This window comes from Loxodonta africana, chromosome 1 (assembly GCF_030014295.1).
Source record: "Loxodonta africana isolate mLoxAfr1 chromosome 1, mLoxAfr1.hap2, whole genome shotgun sequence".
NCBI lineage: Eukaryota > Metazoa > Chordata > Mammalia > Proboscidea > Elephantidae > Loxodonta > Loxodonta africana.
Genome location: NC_087342.1, coordinates 91,864,029 through 91,886,190, shown reverse-complemented (window position 1 = coordinate 91,886,190; position 22,162 = coordinate 91,864,029). Strand labels below are relative to the sequence as shown.

Here is a 22,162-nt window from a genome sequence, read left to right as displayed (position 1 = left end):
TTGTATATCCTTTTAGATGTCCATTGCTGATGCCCTCTCTTAGTCCCAGGTGCCTCGCAAAGCAGATGTTTTGATAGGGCTCTGGGTACCTGGCAAGGGGATTGAAGGGGCAACAGATATGGGGAGGAGGAGAGACTTACTACGAAAGATCAGTTTGGTAGGTCAGGAACTCTGGAAGGAGGACTTGGGGAGTACACTTAATTTAATAAAAAGGGCTATCTGATTCCAGTAACACTGTGTGTGTGTGTGTGTGTGTGTGTGTGTGTGTGTGCATGCATGCATGTGTGTACCTACTCTGTATGTGTGTGTGTTTACACATTACCTGGTGGGCTGGGCTGGGGTGCTGGAACCTGAACCAAAACTTTCACCTCATTCTTCATCTGTGTCATTTGCATCCTCCTTCTTGCCAATAGCTTAGCTGAAGCCACTGTAGCTGTAGCGTCAGGGCATGAGGTGAGACTGCCAAGAAGGCTTTTCTCCAGTGAGGCTCAAGCTCCAGCAGAGACACACAGGGGGTCTGGTGGAATGGCTTGTGAAGGTGTGGCTGGGAGTCCAGCTCATTTCTGCCAGACACCTGGGGTTTGGGGGGCACTGGCCGAGTTGGAAACATCAATGTCTTTTCCGGTTTCACCAGCCCAGACTTGCCCAGCTTGTGGTGACAGGTGACATTGGTGAGCACCTGGGCCCAGCCGATAACAGGCCCCACCTGAAGTGCCACAGAGGAATCCTGCCTACCAGCCAGCCCCAGGGACACTCCCTCCACCCAGGGGCAGCAGGAAGGCGGGACTCTGATCCGCATCAGAAGAGCAGTAAGCTGCTCACGGGCTCCAAATGTCACAATGGAGCTCCACCAAGGAATGTGTGTGCTTGGGATAATGAGGGTTCCCTGGGAGGGCGCACCTCCCAGAACAGGCACCCCCACCTTGACTCAGCTCCTTCCTTTTCCGCCTGAGGAAGCCTGGGACCTGATTAAAGACTCTTGTCTCCTGTCTCAATGTCTTCCCTTCTTTGTGGGGGTGAGGGGATGTCTGGCTTAATTTGGGGGCAAGTTGAGCCTTCTTTTCACTCTCTCTGTACTTCAGTCCTCTCACTTTTGGTCCTATTTTTCTCCATCTCTTTGTCCATTTCCATTCTCTTACTCTGACTTGAATTTCTTCCCTTCTCTCTTTCTCAGTTTCCCCCATTTGTCTTTTGGTTCCCCCATGACTGATTCCTCACTCTTGCACAGGCTTCTTTTGTCTCCTCTCTGTCCACCCCAACCAGTTCCCCTAGGCTCCCCTCAATCACTGCCACACTGGAGGCTCAGGGCCACCCTCCACTGGCTGCTGTAAGACAGAAGACCACACCTTTTCATAGATGACATCACAGGATAATGCTCTTCCTTTCCTTCAGCCACTTCCCCACCACAGTTGGCAGCTGGAGACCAGCCGGACTGAGGAGTCAACACTCAGCGCACCCCCCCCACCATCAAGTTCACTGTGGAATCTTTCAAGTGCCAAATGGCCAGGGAGATAGCAGGTCACACTTGCCAGCAGGAGATGTCACCAAGATCACCTGGTCTTGGGGGCAGGTGGGCTGTGGAATTTGTGAAACAGAGAACCAGGTTAAAAAATACCTCCATTCTCTTCTATAGAAGAATACTGATCAAAAGGGGGAAAATGCAGAAAAGAATTCAAATTCTCACTGGACTCCAGACTTTCTGAAGCCATGGAGGCTAGATGAACCAGCAAAACTATTGCCCTGAGATAATCTTTAAACATTAAACCAAAAATATCCCCTGAAGCCTTCTTAAAACCAAATAATAGTTTAGCTTAACTAGTAAAAAATGCCTGCCTTGAGCATTATGCTCTTTTAAGAGTTATCAATATGAAATCAAATAGACAGCAGCAGTTTGAAAGAATAGATAGGAACCTTAGGGGACAGTGGGTTTATGTTAATGGGGGAGGACCAATTAAGAAAAGGAGGATGAGAACGGCTGCACAACTTGAAGAGTGTAATCAATGTCACTGAATTGTACACGTAGAAATTGCTGCATTGGTGTATGTTCTGCTGTGTATTTTTTTCAGCAACAACAGAAAAATTAATTAAAAAAAAAAATACTTCCAGGTGAAATGGACATGAAAAGAGAGAGTAGAGGGAGGGAGCGGGCTGTCTCATTAGGGGGAGAGCAATTGGGAGTATGTAGCAAGGTATATATAAGTTTTTGTGTGAGAGACTGACTTGATTTGTAAACTTTCACTTAAAGCACAAGAAAAATTAAAAAACAAAAAACAAACTTCCATTCTCACCTCCTCAAGAACCCCTACCCCCAGTGTTTCCTCCTCCATTCTCAGTCCCCTCTGGGCAGACCTGCCTCTGCCCTCTAGTTTTTCCTTACCCAAGACAGGCCAAATGGATGTTCTCGTAGACTTGGATTTCGGGTTTGAACGGAGGAATCGAGGCATCTGGGGAGAAGGAGCCATACAGGGTGGAGAAGATGGGGAAGATGAGTCACCAGACAACCCAAATCTGTGTTCCTTGCTACCCCCTCCCCCAGAGAAGAGGCTACAGAGGTGAGATGTGAGGGCCCACACCCATACACTCTCTCCTTCCCTCTGGGAGGGAGGGACCCACTTCTGCATGAAGTTCTCTGAAGCCGGTGCCTCCAGAGCACAATGCTGAGGGTCAGGATGATGACTCCCTGGCCTGCTGCGAGCAGCAGCATCAGGATCCAGGAGATATCCCAGCCTGTGGAGCGGGCACAAGGGGTGGGAGAAGCGTCCCCAGCAGCTGTAGTAAGGGCAAGACAAGAGGGGTGGGGAGGGAGGCAGTGAGGGGGGCTGTCTCTCTGCCCCAAAGAGAAGCTTCCCTCATAGTCTAGTGGGCTCTTCCAGCAGATGACTTCATGAGCTTCCCTGCCCCCAATACTTGCTACCCACTTTGTCCCCTTCCAGGCCTCTCACCCTGACCCCATGAGCCACCATTCGTAGAGAATGGTATTGTCCTCCTGACCACACAAGGATAACTAACTCCAGATGAGAGCACCAGTGGCAACTGTGCTTTTTTCCTTCATCCCTTTATAGTAAACTATCCTTTCAAAATAGTTAAAGAGCCTTCCACTTATTCGTTCTTCCATTCATTCACTCCATAAACATTTGCTGAGCAAGCACCCTGTACCAGACACCGTATTAAGTGCTGGGCAAGAAGAGGTAAATAAGGCCCAGTCACTGCCCATTCACTGGCTTTTGCTTACTAAAATAAAGGCCATTCACTTCTCTCTCCTGCCTTGTAAATGGATTATTCTACAGCCAATAGCATTCCTTCTCTGTATAATAGACTTTTTATTGTAAAACAATTATATATATTTTTTCCCTTTCTGCCTTTACTAACAATGGGCCATTATAACGTCAGTGCATATATCCTTTCTTGAAAAGACAGCTCCCCCAGCAATAACTCATAGTTTCTCCCTCTGAGCTATGGGATAGTCTAAAAAATCACAGATTACCCTAGTCCCCCTCCTCTAGGCAATGGTCTGCTCCACCAGAAGTCACTCTCTGACCTGGTCAATAATGGGTTGGCCTCCTGTCTAGCCTCCTCCTCTAGCCATCATCCCTTCCCATCTCCTCCTTCAGTTTACCTGCTAGGGTGAAGCTGACCCCTTTGTTCTGAGGCATGAGGCAGCGGATGATTCTTGGTCTGCGGCTCCTGGGCTCAGGAAGCCCTTCCCCGGGGCACACCAAGAGCAAGGCAGCCCCTTCACCCCAGAAAGACTGTACCCGGCCCTTCACGGGCCCCTTCCCCTCCAGCCAAGTCACAGAGTCCAGGCGTCTGGAAGGGATCACAGAACACAGGAGAACAGAGCAAGGGGATCCATCTGCAGTCCTTGCAGATAACTGGGAGCCTGTGGGGAAAGAGGAGACCCCTCAGTTCCTTGCCTGTGCCTCCCCAGACCCACTGGCCCTGGTTTGCATGCCCCCGCTTACCTCTGAGCACAGAGATGTCATATACCCTCCAGTTCTGGTACGTGTAGTGCTGACCCAGCACTGCACACCAGTACCGCCCGGCATCCCCCTCCTTGGTCCCCTCCAGCCACAGAGAGTAGTTCCCCAGCAGTTTGAGCCTGGATTCCCTTCCAAGCTTCACAGGGTCTGGGGCTGGTCTGGCCACTTGGGCTTGGGCCACCAGCATGGTAGAGGAGCTTGCTGCAGAGCTGCGGAACCAGGACAGGTATTCGTCCCCATGCAGGGTGGGTGGTGAGGGACATGGCAGCTCCATCGCCTCCCCCAAAGCCACATAGATAGCCTGGATGTTCTCTGTAGGGAGAGGGTTGTGTGAGACCAGAGACCTCCACAGGATCAACAACCCCCCACTCAACCTCCAAACCCTGGCTTCGTCCACTTTTAGGGTGCCTCAACACTAGCCAGGCTGGTGAGCACATTCCTCAAGTGACAACTACAAAAAAAGAAGTGGAGAGAAGAGATTAAGGGCTTTTTTCCCCTTTCCGCAGCCAGTGAGGGGATCTGAAGGCAAAAGGGAAAAGGCTGCAATAGTTAACAAATACCCACCTCTCTTTCTCTCATTTCTCCTTTTCTGGAAGCATTTACTCGTCCATCCCTTATCTTCTAAAGGAAACTATGTGACCTGCACCCTCACTGTCTCTGGAACTTCTCCAGTACCACAAGCAAGGCGAGGTTGGTTGGGGTAAATCTATCTCCTTGGGTCAGATGCTTCCCCCAGGACTCTAAGGAGAAAGAACAGCTATCTCTCTAACTTTTGGAATAGCTGAAGAATTTTCCCACCTCCTACTTCTTACCTGCTTCAGCCTGGGAGTGTTGGCATAGGAACAGAAGGAAGAGGAATAAGACCGCCATGGGGAGCCTGCCAAGTTCTCTTGCTGTGGGACCTGATGTTGCCAGGGAGGAAACAGAGACTAGATAAAGGCCCACAGTCCCTGGACTGGAATGACATGGGCCTCTGGTGGTGATGAGAATGCTGGGGAGATAAAGTCCAGCTGCCTGTCCACTGGGGAAAAAGTGACAACTGCCTCTTGGTCCTGAGGGGGAAAAGGAGAAGGACCCAGTCTAGGCTGTTCTGCAAATGACCTCCTAACCCCTCTGACTCCATCTTAGCTGAGGGACTCAGATCAAAGACTCTCCATGCTAAGAAGCCTGCACAGAAGGGGTCATGGCTGTCCACCTGTTACCAGTCTGGAGGGACATTCTGTGGTCTCTCTTCTACCCTAAGAGACACCAACCATGAGCAAAGAAGTTGAGTCATCATGTTTGTCTACATGAGACCCAGCACAAGACTGGGCACCCAACTAGCACCCCACAAATGCTTTAAAATGACTTGCCCTGTGGTTGAACGGCACATCACAGATCTCTCCTGAAGCTATGAGTGTATAAAGCTATTACTCAAGGAGAAGGAGAGCAGGGGCCTGAAGGGTCACTGACTCATGCCTCTGCCCCAGACAGGACTCTCTCAAGGCGCATCTTCATACAGTTCTAATACTTTGTAATGTGTTATTCATTATTAAGATCTGCTTGTTTATTTTAAAAACTATTCTTAACTTTCACTTAAAGCACAAATAAAAAAGGAAAAAAAATTATTCTTGATGAAATATTCCAAACATACAAAAGACAGGATGCTTTGAAAACATTATGCTGAGTGAGATTAGTCACAAGAGGACAAAAATTGCATGATCCCACTTACGTGAAATACCTAGAATAGGCAAGTGTATAGAGATCAAAGTTCATTAGTGTTACCAGGAGCAGGCAGAAGGGAGAGTGAAAGGAAGATACGACACTTAAGGGACACTGAGCTTTTGTTAAGGGTGGTGGAAAAATTTGGAAAGAGTGAATGGTGATGGTTGAACAACTTGATAAGCATATTTAATGCCACTGAACACATGAAGATGGCTGAAATAGCAAATGTTTTGTTCCTAATATACTTACCCAAAAACCAAAACCACACCCACTGCCGTCGAGTCGATTCCGACTCACAGCTACCCTATACGACAGAGTAGAACTGTGCCATAGAGTTTCCAAGGAGTGCCTGGCAGATTTGAACTGCCAACCTCTTGGTTAGCAGCCATAGCACTTAACTGCTATGCCACCAGGGTTTCCAATATACTTACCACAATAAAAAAAAATGGTTAAAAAAAGAAATGATGTACAACTGTGTAATGGATAAATAACTGTATAATAGACAACAATGAGACTGAACAAACCACAAGGACACACAAGATTGAATCTCACATAATGAGAGTAAATACAACAAGACAAAACTAGTAGGTATTATATTATGTAAAGCACAAAAATAGACAAAACTAATCTATGGGGTTAGAAGTTAGGATAGTAATTCCATTTGGGGTTAGGGGTAGCAACCAGTAGGGAGCTGGAGAGGGCCTTCTGGATGCTGGTAACGATCCACTTATGATTTGGGTGTTGATTACATGGAAATAGTCAATTGGTACACTTCTCTGCATATGAGTTTACGCCAATAAAAAGCTAAGGAGATTATATATTATGTAGGTGTAAGGTCCGCGGGTGGCACAAACCATTTGTACTCCGTTACTAACAGATAGGTTGTCTGTTTGAATCCACTCAGCCCCATGGAAGAAAGTCCTGGCAATGTACTTCCTTGAAAACCCTATGGTGCAAAGTTCTACCCGGAAACGCATCGGGTGGCCGCGACTCCGCAACAGGTAACGTACAAAGAAAAAAAGAAAAACAAACCTATTAAGAAATAGAATTTCAGTCAAAGATCCTTTATGCTATGTAACCACTTTCTAAATTAGGTTCACCTGCTTGATCATTTTATGTGCTTTTGAATTTTATGCTTTAAATGGTATGGGGTATGTATATTGTGGCTTCCTTTCCCATTCACTACTATGGTTTGAGATTTGTCTGTGATTATGAGTGTGAATTCACTCATTTTCCTTTTTGCAAATATCCCACACATCTTTACAACACTGTCTATGGTGTTGTTGCTGTTAGTTGCCCTGGAGTTAATTTTCAACTCATAGGGACCGCATTTGTTAGAACAAAACTGCCCAATAGGGTTTTCTTGGCTGTACTGTTTACAGAAGCAGATCACCAGGTCTTTCTCCCACAGAGGCAAGGCCAACCTTTTCCTTAGTAGCCCAGCAATCAACCACTGCGACCCCAGGGTTCCTTGACCATGGTGTAGCTCTCCATTGATTCAAGCCGCCTTCTACCTCTTTCAACAACTTCTCATAATTTTCTTCATAAATTCTTGCATTTCTTTTACTAGATTTATTCCTAGACATCTTTTTGTTCTTGTCAAATGTTCCTGATCTTACCCCTCATTTTCACTCTCGCTCGAGAGAGTGCTAAGTATTAAGGGACAGGAAAAAAAAACCATTTAACTATGCCGAATAATTTTCTAACACTCCGCGTTCCAAACGCGGGCAACTAGCTCCTGACCCCTGCTGACCCCGTAGGTTCAACTGCACGAACCCCTTCTGAAAAGCGCTGAAACTGTCCCCACTCGCCACGAGGCGGAGCCAGTACGCGCTGACGTCAAGGGCACGCAATACTTCAGCGGCTGAGGGAGGGCGGGGCCAGCAGGGGCACCCGCTGGCCGAAAGAGCGGCGGCCCGAGCCGGGGCCATGGCGAAGCTGCTGAGCTGCGTCCTAGGCCCCCGGCTCTACAAAATCTACCGAGAAAGGGACTCCGAAAGGACCCCGTCCGGCGTCCCTGTGACTCCAGCTACGGTCACCACCCCCTCTTCCAGCTCCTGGGTGAGTCGACTTTCCCCTCGGGGAAAAACATGGTACTGCCCAAACCTCTTTGCGGCCTTTGCTCCCCCAAAGTGCCCATTATTGGAAATAGGGGGAGACTGTCAAGCCAGTTGTCCGCAAACTGTGAGCTCTTTGTGCTTCCTGGGTTACAATCACGCTTATAGGCAGGCTGCCTCCTTTCTTTATAGCTGTTTGCGCACCGCTTTCTCATTCCGACTACCACTCCTGATTTTTTCCTCTCTGTGGCCCCGCACCCTGCCTGTCGTGGTTCCGGCCGGTCCTAATTGACTCTTAAATCCTAGAAGAGGCCCTACGCGGCTTGGGGGGCTGGCGTATCTTTCCTTAAAACTCCCAATTTTTTCCTCGGTGCCTCTTGGATCATCCCCCAGCTCCTTTTATCTTCCCTCTACACTGGCCTTGAATTTCAAAATGACTTCTTCAACATATCATGTATCCGCCCCCCTCCTCCCAGTTTAACCTGAAGACTCCAGTCATTGCATTCATGAAAGCTGGGGATGGTGGTAGGCTGTGCCCCTAAATGTCCTCTTTCTTTTTATCGGTAGTCCCAAATTATGTTTACTACCCGCTACAAACTGCCACTGCCACAGTTGTCCCCACGGTTTGTCTCTTTCCTAATCAACCTGCCCTATAGGTAATGCTCCTCTTTCCCTCGTAAAAATTGTCACGTGTCTTTTCCTTCTTCGTTAACCCCTCTCCTCATATACACAAGTTCACAACCCATTTGAAACTGGGTTGTGAAGAAGGAGCAAAAGTCCCCCCATGCTGCTTTCACTTTTGCTTCCAAGTCCAGCTCCCTGTGCTTGTTCTTTTGGTCTGGGGTGGGAAATCAGCTTGGGCTGGTGGTGGTGAAGAAGGTCTTCCATGGGGGCCAAGTGAGGGGTGTCCCAGGAGAGATAGCTGTGGAGGCCAGAATCAGAGGACACACCTGTGGACTTCTGAAAGGGAAAGGAAAGGCATGTCAATGGGTATGGTCCTTAACTAGCCTATCTGCCTTGGCAGGATACGTACTATCAGCCCCGTGCCCTGGAGAAACATGCCGACAGCATCCTGGCACTGGTATGTCTGCCCTGGCATTTGGGGCTCACTGCATCTTTTCAGACCCAGCTGCACTCTTGAGCTTGATCCTTCCCAGACTAGAAGAAGGCGGCACCTGGGGATGAGGGTTGCTCTGGGCTCTGCAGAAGAACTGTCCAACATATACACACGCTCCATTGTACACACTTGGTACTCCCCTCTGGTATGGAGCACCACTTTCTCTGGGGCAGCCTGAACCATGAGGAAAACATCTTTATTCTCGGGACCATCTGTAGATTATAAGTCCTGCAGTCCCCAGTGACCTGTCCTCCCTGGCAACTAACCTCTCTGGCTGCAGAGACAGCTGTTTTCTCTGGCTGGGTTCCTATGGTGATGTTTGTGCATCTCTTGGGGACCAGGCCAGGGCTCTCCTGAGCAGGGCCAATTGAGAAAGCTTGATTAACTTGAGTAGAAAGAGGGACTTGCCTTTAAATGTGATGGAGTCCAGAGGTGACTTGGGCGGCGCAGGGGGTAGGGGGAGAGTCTAGTTTTCTTAGCCTCTGTTATGCTCTGACACACTGCCTTTCAACAAATATGAGCACCTACCGTGTACTTGTTGTTATGTACACAATAGGCACTTGATGTGACATCCCTCAGTTTATCTACCTTGCTCAGAGCCTAGGCCTGGAAATGGCAAAACTGTGCGTATGTGTATGCGTGCAAGCACGTATGTATATTGACTGCCTGTCCCCGTCTCTCTGATGCAGGCTTCAGTCTTCTGGTCCATCTCTTATTACTCCTCTCCCTTCGCCTTCTTCTACTTGTACAGGAAAGGTCAGTGTGGTTTCAAAGGTGGTGGGCAGGAAGCGGGCAGGTTGTTGGCAGATGAGCCGGCCCCTTAAAGAAGAATGGGGGCCTGTAAGGATGGCTTGGCTTCCTTTTTCCGTCAGGCATCTTCTTCCTCTGAGGGTGCAGCTGTCCTGAAGTGAGGGTGTGGGTCAGAGGTTGGGACCCAATTGGGAAGAGGAGCTGAGGGGTAGTGGGGAGAGCTTCTCATGTATGTGTTCCCTCTTCCCTCCCCAGGTTACTTGAGTTTGTCCAAAGTGGTGCCATTCTCTCACTATGCTGGGACATTGCTACTACTGCTGGCAGGAGTGGCCTGCCTCCGAGGTAGGTGGAGGGGTAGCCCGGTTTGGAGTTGTCCATCATTGGTAAATATTTGTTAAATACCTTCTGCAAATACAATTTGGTGCTAGCTTCTGAGGGGAAATAATTGAGAATGGTCTAAGGCGTAATTTATTCTTTAAAGGGCTTTAGTCATAAATATGAAAAAATAATTAGCAGAAAAGTTTGCCATTATCTTGAAAAGGTGCATATACTCTACCACCCTATAATTCTACTCCTAGGTATATACTAGAGAAACTCCTGCACATGTGTAAATAATATATCTGTGTGAGAATACAGCACATAGCATTGTTTATAATAATCCTAAACTGTAAACCACTCTGATGGGCACGAATTATAGGATGGATAAATACATTATGCAGTGTAGTCATACAACAGAATACCATATAACAATGCACATGAATGAACTAGAGCTACACCGACTTACACAGATAAATTTTGTTGTTGTTGTTGTACTTTAGATGAAGGTTTACAGAATTAGCTTTTCATTAAAGAATTAGTACACATATTGTTTTGTGGCATTGGTTACCAACCCTACGACATGTCAACACTCTCTGCTTCTCGACCTTGGAAACTATTACCAGCTTTCCTGTTCCCTCCTGCGTTCTAGTCCTTGCCCCTGGGCTGATGTGCCCCTTTAGTCTCATTTTGATTTATGGGCCTGTCTAATCTTTGGCTGAAGGGTGAACCTCAGGAGTGACTCCATTAGTGTACTAAAAGGGTGTCTAGGGGCCATACTCTCAGGGTTTCTTCTGTCTCTGTCACGTTAGTAATTCTGGTCTTTTTTTTTGTGAGTTAGAATTTTGTTCTACATTTTTCTCCAGCTCTGTTCAGGACCCTCTATTGTGATCTCTGTCAGAACATTCGTCAGTAGTGGTAGCCGGGCACCATCCAGTTGTGCTGGACTCAGTCTGGTGGAGGCTATGGTAGTTGTGGACCATTAGTCCTTTGGACTAATCTTTCCCTTGTGTCTTTGGTTTTCTTCATTCTCCTTTGCTCCAGATGGGGTAAGGCGATTATGCAGATAAATCTTATAAACATGTTGAATGAAGAAAGCTGGCCACGAAATAATTTATGCAGAATGTTTTCGTTTATATAAAGTTCAAAAGGGACACATGTAAGTGGCAAAACACTAAAGAAAAACAAGGGCATGATTATCTTGAAGTCAGGAGAGCGGTCACCAGTTACCCTGCAGGGGAAGGAGGAGAGTATAGGATGGTGAGGACTTGGCGGGAGGGGTGGCTTCGTTGTCTTCCTTGACTTGGGTGGTAGTAACGTGAATGTTTGCTTTGTATTTTTTAAGCTGAATATGTTTTATGTATGTATGCTATATCTCACAATTTAAAAAAATAGACAAAGCAAATCCTTGATCTCGGGCAGGTACAGATGGTGAAAACCGGGTGAGGGTGATGCATAGAGAAGGGTGGGTGCTGGGTGACTGCAGTTGGGGTGGGTCTGGGGTGAAGACCTTCTGGCTATGGCATCAGCCCCCACATCTCTGTGGGGTGGGGCTCCCTTCTCAGAGAGGCTTCTCTGTGAGCACCCCATCGAAAAGCAGCTCCCACTGCTCAGTTTCGTTTTATTTCCTTTATTTTTAGTTTAGAAAAAGAAATTTAAAAACAGAAAAGTCCAGACAACAAAATACCAAAAAGAACAAAAATACTAATGTTTTGTGACATTTGCTTCAAATGCTTTTTTTGTCAATAAAGTACTACCAATAGAGTTGGAGTTCCCATTGAATTCCTTCCCAATCCGATGTTCCTCTTTCTCCAGAAGTAACCACTGTCATCTGGTGTAGGTTTTTTTTTTTTTTTAATGCTTTTACATATAGAATTTTATACTTTTACGAACTGTAAACCTCATTTCATCAAATCTAAGCTGTCATTAATTGTAAAACGTATCCTGATTTCAGAATTTTCAAATGTGAAAAAAAAATGTGTCTTAGAATCAATGAAATACGGTGTCTAAACGATGTGTAAAATTATTTTGTACGTTTCACATTTTTGGCATAAATGGCATCGATCCATACAAAGTCGTCTGCAGCTTACTTCATTCTCTCTGTGTTGTTTTGGGACTTACCCTTGATGATAAGTTCATTTTGGTCTTGTTTTCTTTATGGTATTTATCCCTCTCTGAAATTGCCTTATTTACTTGTTTATCGTAAATAATTTAAAACTATAAACCACTCTGATGGCCATGAATCATAGGATGGATAAATACACTAATGCATTTATCCATAAATAGACTAATGCATTTATCCATAAATACATATCCATAAATACATTATGATGTATTATCCACTCCCATCCAAAATGCCAGCTCTGTGAGGACCTGGGGCTTGGGTCTTGTTTCTTGCTGTGTCTCCCACGTGTAGAACAGTGACTGGATGGGGGTTTGGGACTCCACAGCAGGGAAGGGAAAGTGGACAAGATCACTAAGGGGGCCAGCAAAGAGAGAAAAGAACTAAGTGTTGAGGGCTACTCCCATTTGAGAAAGGAATGTAGAAAGGAGGCAGAGCAGGAGCAATCCAGGAATTGAAAGGAGGCCCAGGACGGGCCCAGGAAGCAGAGGAGGAGGGACTTTCAAGGGACAGGAAGAGTGCTGAGTGGCTTAGTTGATGAGAACTGACAAAGGGGAATCGAATTCAGTGAGGAAGTAATTATGGGGCAAGAGTGAGAGACTATGAAGACAGGTTGCAGGGGGTTAAGGAACAATGGAACATATAGAAAAGAGACAGAAAGCAAGCATTGGAGAAGGGTGGCAGTGAAAGAAGGGAAATCTGATGTTAGCAAGGTTACATGACAGTATTTTAAGATTGGGGAGAATGAACATTCTAGAAGGTGGAAGGTTGATAGTCTACAAAGAAACAAACTGAAGAAGTTAGGGAGAGGAGGAATCCTGTGGGCCAGTTGCTTGATGTAGAGGAAAACCTGTTTCTCCAGATCCCAGGCCCTTAGCTCCCTTTTCTCTTACTTCTCCTCCTAGGACCTTCTCCTTGCCCATCCACAGTTCTTTTCCTAAAACCTGGGCATCCCGTTTCCCAGTTTTCCTAACACTCTTTTCTATCTCTCTCTACCAGGCATTGGTCGCTGGACCAACCCCCAGTACCGACAGTTTATCACCATCTTGGAAGCAACTCATAGGAACCAGTCCGCAGAAAACAAGGTGAGAGGTTCTAGGAAAGGTGCCAAACAGGTGCCCTGGCAGCAGCTTCCTCAGCTACCTCCCTGGAGCACCAGGTGCCGGCTTCTGCCAATAGAGGTGTTTTGCCATCCACCATGCAGGGTGTTTGCTTGTACATTTCTCCCCTCCATAAGTGAACTGTTCACCTGAGGAGTTTTTCCTCCCTACCCTTTCTAATGAAGTTTTCTGCTAGAACAGTTTTTAACTCTTCTACCCTCCATCTGCAAGAATTGTCTAAATGTAGAGCGTGGAATGTTTATTAGAAGGGAGCTTTCTCTCTGTCACAATAGCTCAGTTCTGTGAGTGTTTGCTTATTTTTGCTTTGTGAGTTGAACATCATGCTAGATTTGTTTGGGCATAGGACAAGATGGACAGGTATGTCCACTCCTGTGCCTGGGAGCACAGTGTGGCGCCAGGAGGGAGAAAAGCCAGGGCAGAGTGTCCTTGGAGTTGTGCCAGCCCAGCTGGTGCTGGAGTGTGATTATCTTTAAGAAGAGGCTTTGGGGTGCCATGAAGCTCTTTCCTATTACGAGGGGATTTCTGGGATCAAACGTTTATGATCACCATCATCATATTACTGGTTGCATCACACTACTGTTTACAGAGCTGTGTAATAAAGCTCTGTACCACGCCGCTGTCTGAGGCATTTTGCATCCACCATTTCTAATTCTCACAACAGCCGTGTGAGGTGGCATTATTATCCTCGTTTGTACATCCGAGGAAGCACGGGCAAACAGAGGTTAAGTACCCCTTCCAGGGTCACAGAGCAATGAAGTAGCCAAGACTGGATTCAAGTCCAGGTCTGTGCAGAGCCTGCCTGAAATGTGCTTTTCTTCATTTTGTTTTGTTTTTTCATTTATATTTTTGTACAATTTTTCTATTGCTCTCTCTTAGTCATTTTTGAAAATGTAAGAAAAAAAATTCTCTGGCAGAAAATAAAAACCACCCTCCAAATAGAGTGCTGGGAACTCTGGGGGTGGGAGAAGGAACACAGCCCTGTAAGGCCCAGCTCTCACTGCCCTCAGAAAGCATATGGACTCAGTGGTGTGACCACACGCACAGATGGTCTGTGTGGCAGCCATGGCCTGTGGCTGCAGAAGTTGAGGGAAGGGAGGTGGCCATGAGGATGGAACAGTCAGAGAGAGCGTCATTCAAAAGGTGGCCCCAATTAAACCAAAAGATAAGAAGCTTCCTGAACACAACCAAATACTTCGAGGGACAGAGTAGAAGGGGTGGGGGTCTGGGGACCATGGTTTCAGGGAACATCTAGGTCAATTGGCATAACAAAGTTTATTAAGAAAATGTTCTGCTTCCCACTTTGGTGAGTGGTGTCTGGGGCCTTAAAAGCTAGCAAGTGGCCACCTAAGATCTATCAGTTGGTCCCAATCTACCTGGAGCAAAGGAGAATGAAGAATACCAAAGACACAAGGAAAATATTAGCCCAAGACAAAGGGCCACATAAACTAGAGACTCCATCAGCCTGAGACCAGAAGAACTAGATGGTGCCCAGCTACCACCAATGACTGCCCTGACAGGGAACACCGCAGAGAATTCGTGACGGAGCAGGAGAAAAGGGGGGTGCAGAACTCAAATTCACTAAAAAAGACCAGACTTAATGGTCTGACTGAAACTGGAGGGACCCTGGAAGACATGGCCCCTGGACTCTCTGTTAGCACCAAACTAAAACTATCCCCAGAGCCAACTCTTCAGACAAAGATTAGGCTGGACTATAAGACGTGAAACGATACTGATGAAGAGTGTGTTTCTTAGTTCATGTAGATACATGAGATTGAATGGGCAGCTCCTGTCCGAATGTGAGGTGAGAAGGCAGAAAGGGACAGGAGCTGGTTGAATGGACACAGGAAATCGGGGGTAGAAAGGAGGAGTGTGCTGTCACATTATAGGGAGAGCAACTAGGATCACATAACAGTGCGTGTATAAATTTTTGTAGGAGAAACTAACTTGAACTGTAAACTTTCACTTAAAACACAGTAAAAAAAAACAAAACGGGCCGGGGTGCAAAGGCGCCCACTGTGGGTGTGACTGCCCCACCTTCTCTCTCCCACCTAACTTTGGCACAGTTGGTTTGATCCCCTGGGGATTTCTGAGCCTATAGAGCAGCTCCAGGTAAAAGACCCCAGATGGGAAAGGTAGCACGACCAGCCAGCAGACCCTCCCCCACCTCCCTCAGAAGCACCAGCACCTCCAGCCACCCTTCCCCCTCCTGGGGGTGGGTCAGTCTTAGATTTTTAGAAAAGCAAAGAGTGTATGTTAGCTTTCCTCAGCTAGAAGAGGGCACATAGGCCAGTCCTGATACCTATAAGGCATCTTCCCTTGCCTGGTTTTTCAGGCCACATCAGAGCCTTCCATCTGAGAACAGGAAGGGTGTTGACCTCTGCTTGGTCTCCCAGTGATGTGTGGGGCCAGTCCCTGGATGGCAAGGGTGTTGAGGGTGGGTAGTGGGCCTCCCTAGTTCTCAGCTTCCCTTTGCTCACCTCTCTCTCCCTGCCCCACCACTCACCTCTCTCTCCCTGCCCACCACAGAGGCAGCTCGCCAACTACAACTTTGACTTCAGGAGCTGGCCAGTAGATTTCTACTGGGAAGAGCCCAGCAGCCGGTAAGGCCCCAGTTCCTTTGCTCTCTATCCCTCCCTTGGAACCATTCCAGATAATCCCTTACCCTCCCTGTCCCTCCCCCCACTTCCATCCCCCTCTTGGGCTCCAGTGCCTGCCTTCCAGCACCATCTCCTCATTCCTAGACCCCACCGTCCTCCGGACCTCAGACATCCAGATTGCTGCTCCTGACCCCATCCTTCCCTGCATCTTTCCCTTCCTCAGGAAGGAGTCCCGAGGGGGCCCTTCCCGCCGGGGTGTGGCCCTGCTTCGCCCAGAGCCCCTGCACCGGGGGACAGCGGACACCTTCCTCAACCAGGTCAAGAAGCTCCCTTGTCAGATCACCAGGTGGGAAAGGGCAGAGAGGAGAGGCCAGCTGGGGTGGAGGGGACAAGGGGTGAGGGCTCCGGGGACTGGGTGTTCCATTGTGAGGTAACTGTCATTTGTTGGCCTAGTGCTTTGTGCTTTATGTGTTATTTGTGGTAAGGTAGGTTTTATCCACATTTACGTGTGAAATAAAGAGCCTCAGGAGGTCCCAAGTCACACAGATAGTGAACAAAGAGCTGGGATGTTAACACAGTTCTCTCTGACACAAAGGCTCTTTTTGATGAGGCAGAGGAAGATGTGAGGTTGGGGGTGGGGAGACGACACATAGCCTGTACCTGAAGCAGAGTCTGGTACGCAGTGATGTGCCCTCCTGGCCCTACTGCTAGGGAGATAGTTGGGTGAGCTAGTTGGCCCCTGTGTGCCTCAGTTTCTGCATCCCTGAATAACCTGCCTCACAGGGTTGTTGAGGAGCCTAAGTGTGGTAACATAGTCAGAAGGGCTTCCACCTGTGTGCCTGAGACACACAGGAAAGCCCAAATACATTGCAGTTGTGGGTACTGATGATGACAGAAGAAACAGCAACCATTCATGTCTTATAGTAGAGCAGTGTCTTAGTTATCTAGGGTCGCTATAACAGAAATACCATAAACGGATGGCTTTTTTTTTTTTCTTTATCTTTATTGTGCTTTAAGTGAAAGTTTACAAATCAAATCAGTTTCTCATACAAAAATTTATATACACCTTGCTATATACTCCTAGTTGCTCTCCCTCTAGTGAGACAGCACACTCCTTCTCTCTGCCCTCTCATCTCTCCTCCAGACAGGAGCTACCCACATAGTCTCATGTGTCTACTTGATCTGAGAAGCTCACTCTTCACTGGTATTATTTTCTATCCCATAGTCCAGTCCAATCCCTGTCTGAAGAGTTGGCTTTGGGAATGGTTCCCGTCTTGGGCTAACAGAGGGTCTGGGGACCATGACCTCCAGGGTCCTTCCAGTCTTAGTGAGACCGTTAAGTCTGGTCTTTTTATGAGAACTTGAGGTCTGCATCCCACTGCTCTCCTCCCTCAGAGGTTCTCTGTTATGTTCCCTGTCAGGGCAGTCATCGGTTGTAGTCTTCTGGGTACCATCTAGTCTTCTGGTCTCAGGCAGATATAGTCTGGTTTATGTGGCCCTTTCTGTCTCTTGGGCTCGTAATTGAAATGGATGGCTTTAACAAACAGAAATTTATTTTTTCATAGTTTAGGAGTCTAGAAGTCTGAATTCAGGGTGCCGGCTCTAGGGGAAGGTTTTCTGTCTCTGTAGGCTCTGGAGGAAAGTCCTTCCTCTTTGAGCTTCTGCTGCCGGGTGATCTTCCTGTGGCTTGGCATCTCTGTTCCCCACATCTATGCTTTCTTGTTTAATCTCTTTTATATCTCAAAAGAAATTGGCTCAAGAACACCCTATACTAATCCTGCCTCATTAACATAACGAAGAACTCATTCCCACAGAGGTTAAGATTTATAGCACAAATTTTGGTGGGGCACAATTCAATCCATAAAAAGCAGATACTGTTTGTTGTTGGGGGTTAGGAGGTAGCTTCTAGAATACTAAGGAAGGAAGGAGATAGACTTAGTGGTTGTTGGACAGTGCTCGTTGGTCAAAGGTGTGAGCCAGATTTAGGGTTTTGAGGGAGATCTTGTATGGGATTGTACAGTTTTGTTCTGGGACAAATCCTACCTCAAGATTAACCAGAAGTGGTTGATGATCGTCTTAGAACAGTGCCTACCACATGTTATCTGTCTAGATTTGTACATTTACTCAATAAATGTTTATTAAGTTCCTAATCCCCAGGCTGTGGGTATCTACTTCGTGGCAGGTATTGGGGATATCTCATTGAACAAAACAGCCAGGTCCCTGCCCCAGTGGAGTTTCCAGTCTAGTTTGGTGTTTATCAAACTAGGGATCTTGACCCATGAGTGAATCTTGAAATCAATTGAGGGAATTACAGCCATCATTTTTTAAAAGTATTGTTTACAGACTTAATGGTCTGACTGAGACTAGAAGGACCCTGGAGGTCATGGTCCCCAGATCTTCTCTTAGCCTAATACAGGAACCATTCCCAAAGCCAACTCTTCAGACAGGGATTGGACTGGACTATGGGATAGAAAATGATACTGGTGAAGAGTGAGCTTCTTGGATCAAGTAGACACATGAGACTATGTTGGCATCTCCTGTCTGGAGGGGCGATGAGAGGGCAGAGGGGGTCAGAAGCTGGCCGAATGGATGCGAAAATAGAGAGCAGAGAGAAGGAGTGTGCTGTCTCATTGGGGGAGAGCAACTAGGAGTATATAGGAAGGTATATATAAATTTTTGTATGAGAGACTGACTTGATTTGTAAACTTTCACTTAAACCACAATAAAAATTAAAAAAAAAAAAAAACCCAGTATTTTTTACTTGAGGACTTCCATTAAGTTATATTTATACATTAACAAGGAGACCCTAAGTGACAAGCAGTTAACACGCTTGGGTGCTAACCGTTGGAGTCTACCTAGAGGTACGTCAGAAGAAAGGCCTGACAGTCTGATTCTGAAAAGTCAGCCACTGGAAACCCTGTGGAGCACAATTCTACTCTGACATACACGGAATCACCATGTGTGTGGCAACTGGTAAATAAATTAACAAAATTGTATCTGATAATAGCTTTGGTTTTCCTTATATATACCAAACTTGTGGCCGTTGACTCCAACTCTGAGCAACTGTATACGACAGAGTAGAACTGCCCCATAGGGTTTCTAAGGCTGTAATCTTTACGGCAGCAGGCTGCCATATCTTTCTCCCATGGAGTGGCTCGGTTTGAACTGCTAACCTTTCAGTAAGCAGCCAAGCACTTTAACCAGTACACTGCTAGGGCTTCTTTTATTGTATAAAGAAAGTATTATCTCATAAAACTGTCGTTTCAGAATTATATGTACATATGTGTGTACTAGGCCACAATACAAAATTTGTATCTTAAAAAGGTTGCAGTAAAAAATAGTTTGAAAAACACCAGCCTGGTACATGTATTACCTCACTAAGTCCTGAAAGAGGAATGCGGAGCTCTAAAGGTCAAGGGTGCAGCAGGCCCCAGAGTCTTTGAGTTGGGATGTGCCCAGGATGGTCCCTGAGCCTCACTAGGATTCGAGGTCATTAACCTCATGTTTCCTGTAGCTACCTGGTGGCACACACCCTGGGGCGCCGAATGCTGTACCCGGGCTCCGTGTACCTGCTCCAGAAGGCCCTCAGGCCTGTGCTTCTGCAGGGCCAAGCCCGGCTGGTGGAAGAGGTGAGGCTCCCCTGTCTCCTCCTCACCCCTTCCCCACAGGGTTGTGGCTCTTCTGCCCCTCACAGCCTGCCATTGCATCTTCCCCATCCAGTATAACGGACGTCGGGCAAAGCTGCTGGCCTGTGATGGCAATGAGATTGATACCATGTTTGTGGACCGGCGGGGAACAGCTGAGCCTCAGGGACAGAAGCTGGTGAGTGGGAATGGAGAGCCCAAAGGTGGAGTGTGGGGAGGCCAGTAGAGGTTCTGGGCAACCCAGTTCCACAGCAACCCTGAGGAAGCTGACCTGGTATAACCCATCTCCCAGCACCACTCCAAATAGATGAAGAAGTAGCAGTTGACATTCAAGGACCAACGAGTAATAATCATAACAGTAAAAATGTACACAGCACTTACCACATGCAAGGCATGTGTTTAACCCTCACAACAATCCTGTGAAGTAGGTATTGTTTATATTAGCCCATTGTACAGATGATGTAACTGAGACACGGAATAAGCTTACCATTATCACACAGATAGTAAGTGGTGGAGCCTGGCTGCAAAGTCTCCCCTCTCTGAAGCAGCCCGGGAAAGAGCGCTGAGTCAGGAGTCCAGGGAGCTGGGTTCTAGTGGCGGCCCTGCTCAACTGCTGTGAGAATCTGTATATGTCCCGCATCTCTGGGCCTCAGCTTGGGAATTAGTGAGTTTATCTGGCCATAAGGTTGGAGCCTAGAGAAGGAGAGAGAAACAGTTTGCATACCACACAGCAGACATACATAAAAATGCTACAGAAAAAAAACAGATACAAAAACTATAAAGGCAAAAAAAAAATCCTTTTTCCCATTTCTTAGAGAGATCCACTTATGGTCTTCCAAGGAAAAATGGGCACCTTACTAGATGGTTTAGCAATTTCAACCATTTGTCTTCCTCTGGGGGCCAGGTTTGCTGAAGCTTTACATCTATTTTGCTTATCATTTTCATGGGCTTTGTGGAATGAGAAGTGTCTTTTCTCCTTGGAGAGAACAGGAATCTGCTTTCCTCTCACTGTGAAGCTCCCACCAGGCACCCTCCCTGCTGAGGGGGATTTTCAGTCCCAGCTTGGCTCCTTCCCAGCCTGTCTTTCCACTTTTTTCCCCACAGGTTGTCTGCTGTGAGGGCAACGCAGGGTTCTATGAGGTGGGCTGCGTCTCTACACCTTTGGAAGGTAGGCCCTGGCTCAGCCCTCTTGTCTCTGCCCTTTGGAACAGAATGTCTCCGCCTTCCCACGCTGATACGACCTCCCTGGAGCCTGACTTCCGCTTTCTCTGGAGTCCCTTACCTTTGGGAAAATTCAGTCCACTCCCTGATTTTGATAACTTTCCATGTCTCCCCTTGGGCTATACCCCTAACCTTACCATAATCTTTATTCTGTCTCTACTCATACACATACGCCCGCATACAACCACACATCCCTCCCTTCTGCTGCCTCAAAGCCTTTGGCGTGATCCCCTAGTTCTGGGAAGGCTTGGAGTCATTTGCCTCTGGGCTTGGGGAGTGTTTAGAGCTCGTGGTACTTCTGCTCCTTCCCCCAGGGCAGGAGAGAGGGGCGTGAGCTGAGGTCTCCGTCTCCCTCTCCTCCTGTGTTATAGCTGGATATTCAGTCCTGGGCTGGAACCATCCAGGCTTTGCTGGAAGCACGGTGAGACCCTCTCTGGAATTCCTTCCTTTTCCTGAAATAGGGTTTGGCTCCCTCTGGAGAGAACACCCCCCTTTCTCTTCAGGAGAGGGAAGAAGGGGGTTGTACATTTCTGTGGGGCCTCCCACTCCCTGTGACCTCGGTGCCTAGGGCAGGGAGGCTAGGAAGGCACTAGTGGGAGGATGAGGTGGATCTCCTTGTAAACAGCTGTCTTCTGGGAGGAGCTGCTCCATCCACCATCCTTGTCTTCTACACCTTCTCATCTATTGCCAGGTGGCTGTAGGAAGGGTCTGGGAGGGCACTGGTGGTGGGTGAGCCAGCTGTTGGTGTTGATACACTCCTCCTGCCTTTGCCCTTCCTCCTGCAGGGGGTGCCGTTCCCACAGAATGAGGCCAACGCCATGGATGCAGTGGTCCAGTTTGCCATCCACCGCCTAGGCTTCCAGCCCCAGGACATCATCATCTACGCCTGGTCCATCGGTGGCTTCACGGGTACCATCCTCCCTCCCCTTCCACCACTATAGGACTTTTCTGCCCACTCTGCTATCACAGGCAAGGTGGGGAAATGCACAAGATGGGGCAGAGCTCAAGGAAGACCGGGAGGAGGGTGGGATCTCCAAGTGGGCCTGGAAGAGAGTATCGTACATGCTTCATATTTCCTTTCACCCTTATGCCTAATTATTAAAAAAGGAGAAGTAAACCAGAGACCCGGGGTAGGAAAGTTAGAGAAAGTGAACGTTTCCTCCGCCTTTTGTCTTCAATGTACTTCCAAGAATGGTCGGTTCATGCTCTAGCCTCTCCACATGGTGCCTGGCTGAGTGAAGTGAGGGATTAAATAGAGACCAGGGATAACATAGCAGAAAGGAAGGGGTTAGCCATAGGGTCAGTGGGACTAGGGCAGGGTGGTGGCAGGAGCTCCCCTCAGCCTTCATCCTTGTTTCCTGTCCTGGTACCAGCCACGTGGGCAGCCATGTCCTACCCAGATGTTAGTGCCGTGATCCTGGATGCCTCCTTTGATGACTTGGTACCCTTGGCCTTGAAAGTCATGCCAGACAGCTGGAGTGAGTGCAGCTCCCGTGCCTGCCCTTCCAGGGAAGGGGTGGGTTGGAACTGGGAG

At 47.6% G+C, this 22,162-nt stretch overlaps 2 protein-coding genes across 3 annotated transcripts in view; one reads left to right on the top strand and one right to left on the bottom strand.

Annotated features, from left to right (window-relative positions):
• Nucleotides 1–93: 93 nt before the first annotated feature.
• On the bottom strand, nt 94–6,678 carry LY6G6F (lymphocyte antigen 6 family member G6F). Of its 2 annotated transcripts, XM_023541345.2 has the most exons (6): nt 4,793–6,678; nt 3,963–4,292; nt 3,617–3,880; nt 2,614–2,769; nt 2,378–2,444; nt 94–1,575 (listed from the first exon to the last, which is right to left on the bottom strand). In XM_023541345.2, exons 1-6 carry the CDS (start codon nt 4,848–4,850, stop codon nt 1,551–1,553), a joined length of 900 nt encoding a protein of 299 aa, XP_023397113.2. In that variant the 5' UTR covers nt 4,851–6,678; the 3' UTR covers nt 94–1,550. The 2 variants fall into 2 exon arrangements, with proteins under 2 accessions (XP_023397113.2, XP_023397112.2); XM_023541344.2 differs by having other exon boundaries at nt 2,378–2,769.
• Nucleotides 6,679–7,546: 868 nt separating this feature from the next.
• Nucleotides 7,547–22,162, top strand: part of ABHD16A (abhydrolase domain containing 16A, phospholipase) — a 16,501-nt gene continuing 1,885 nt past the window's right edge. Inside the window, exons 1-13 of the mRNA XM_010601539.3 lie at nt 7,547–7,745; nt 8,766–8,822; nt 9,548–9,614; nt 9,864–9,950; nt 13,045–13,130; nt 15,693–15,766; nt 15,987–16,109; nt 19,278–19,392; nt 19,484–19,585; nt 20,512–20,575; nt 21,000–21,049; nt 21,414–21,537; nt 22,002–22,106. Of these exons, the coding sequence (XP_010599841.1) occupies nt 7,614–7,745; nt 8,766–8,822; nt 9,548–9,614; nt 9,864–9,950; nt 13,045–13,130; nt 15,693–15,766; nt 15,987–16,109; nt 19,278–19,392; nt 19,484–19,585; nt 20,512–20,575; nt 21,000–21,049; nt 21,414–21,537; nt 22,002–22,106 (1,186 nt within the window). The 5' untranslated portion in view covers nt 7,547–7,613. The remainder of the gene's footprint in view (nt 7,746–8,765; nt 8,823–9,547; nt 9,615–9,863; nt 9,951–13,044; nt 13,131–15,692; nt 15,767–15,986; nt 16,110–19,277; nt 19,393–19,483; nt 19,586–20,511; nt 20,576–20,999; nt 21,050–21,413; nt 21,538–22,001; nt 22,107–22,162) is intronic.

What these genes read in the sequence shown, in the direction of transcription:
- LY6G6F (XM_023541344.2), bottom strand. Translation starts at nt 4,850, where the DNA reads ATGGCGGTCTTATTCCTCTTCCTTCTGTTCCTATGCCAACACTCCCAG. An exon ending in ACACTCCCAGGCTGAAGCAG is followed by an intron (nt 4,293 to 4,792) that starts GTAAGAAGTAGG and finishes CTCTCCCTACAG; the next exon opens with AGAACATCCAGGCTATCTAT. An exon ending in TGACATCTCTGTGCTCAGAG is followed by an intron (nt 3,881 to 3,962) that starts GTAAGCGGGGGC and finishes CTTTCCCCACAG; the next exon opens with GCTCCCAGTTATCTGCAAGG.